The 348-nt window shown below is 67.2% G+C and overlaps 1 protein-coding gene across 1 annotated transcript; it reads right to left on the reverse strand.

Moving 5' to 3' along the window:
* Positions 1-6: 6 nt before the first annotated feature.
* On the reverse strand, positions 7-342 carry LOC109364758 (filamin-A-like; the record flags this gene model as incomplete). Its single annotated transcript, XM_019611365.1, has 1 exon — positions 7-342. A coding segment is annotated over exon 1 (335 nt), but the record flags the coding sequence as incomplete, so codon positions are not given.
* Between the last annotated feature and the right edge of the window lie 6 nt (positions 343-348).

Here is a 348-nt window from a genome sequence, read left to right on the forward strand (position 1 = left end):
AGCGACTGACCGATGGACACCAGCTTGATATTCTCCCTCTCGAGGAACTCGAGGGCCACGGACACGTTCTCGAGCTGCATCTGGCGGAACGTGGGCCGGGCGTTGTACCTCCGGCCGAGTTTCTTCTGGCTCAGCACCTCGAGCAGCGCGATGAGCCGCAGCCCGTCGCCCAGGTCGGTCTGCAGGTTGCCCACCCGCTTCTGCACGCACTTGAGGTGCTCGTTGCACCACCGCGTGAACGTGTTCTGCTGGATGCGCTTCCACGGAGCGTCGTCCGCCAGGTCCTTCTCGGTCGCCGGCATCTCGGCCTCGGGCTCGCGCGCCCGCCCCGCCGCGCTCATGGCGCCT

The sequence above is a fragment of the Meleagris gallopavo genome, unplaced genomic scaffold (genome assembly GCF_000146605.3).
Source record: "Meleagris gallopavo isolate NT-WF06-2002-E0010 breed Aviagen turkey brand Nicholas breeding stock unplaced genomic scaffold, Turkey_5.1 ChrUn_random_7180001913243, whole genome shotgun sequence".
Taxonomy (NCBI): domain Eukaryota; kingdom Metazoa; phylum Chordata; class Aves; order Galliformes; family Phasianidae; genus Meleagris; species Meleagris gallopavo.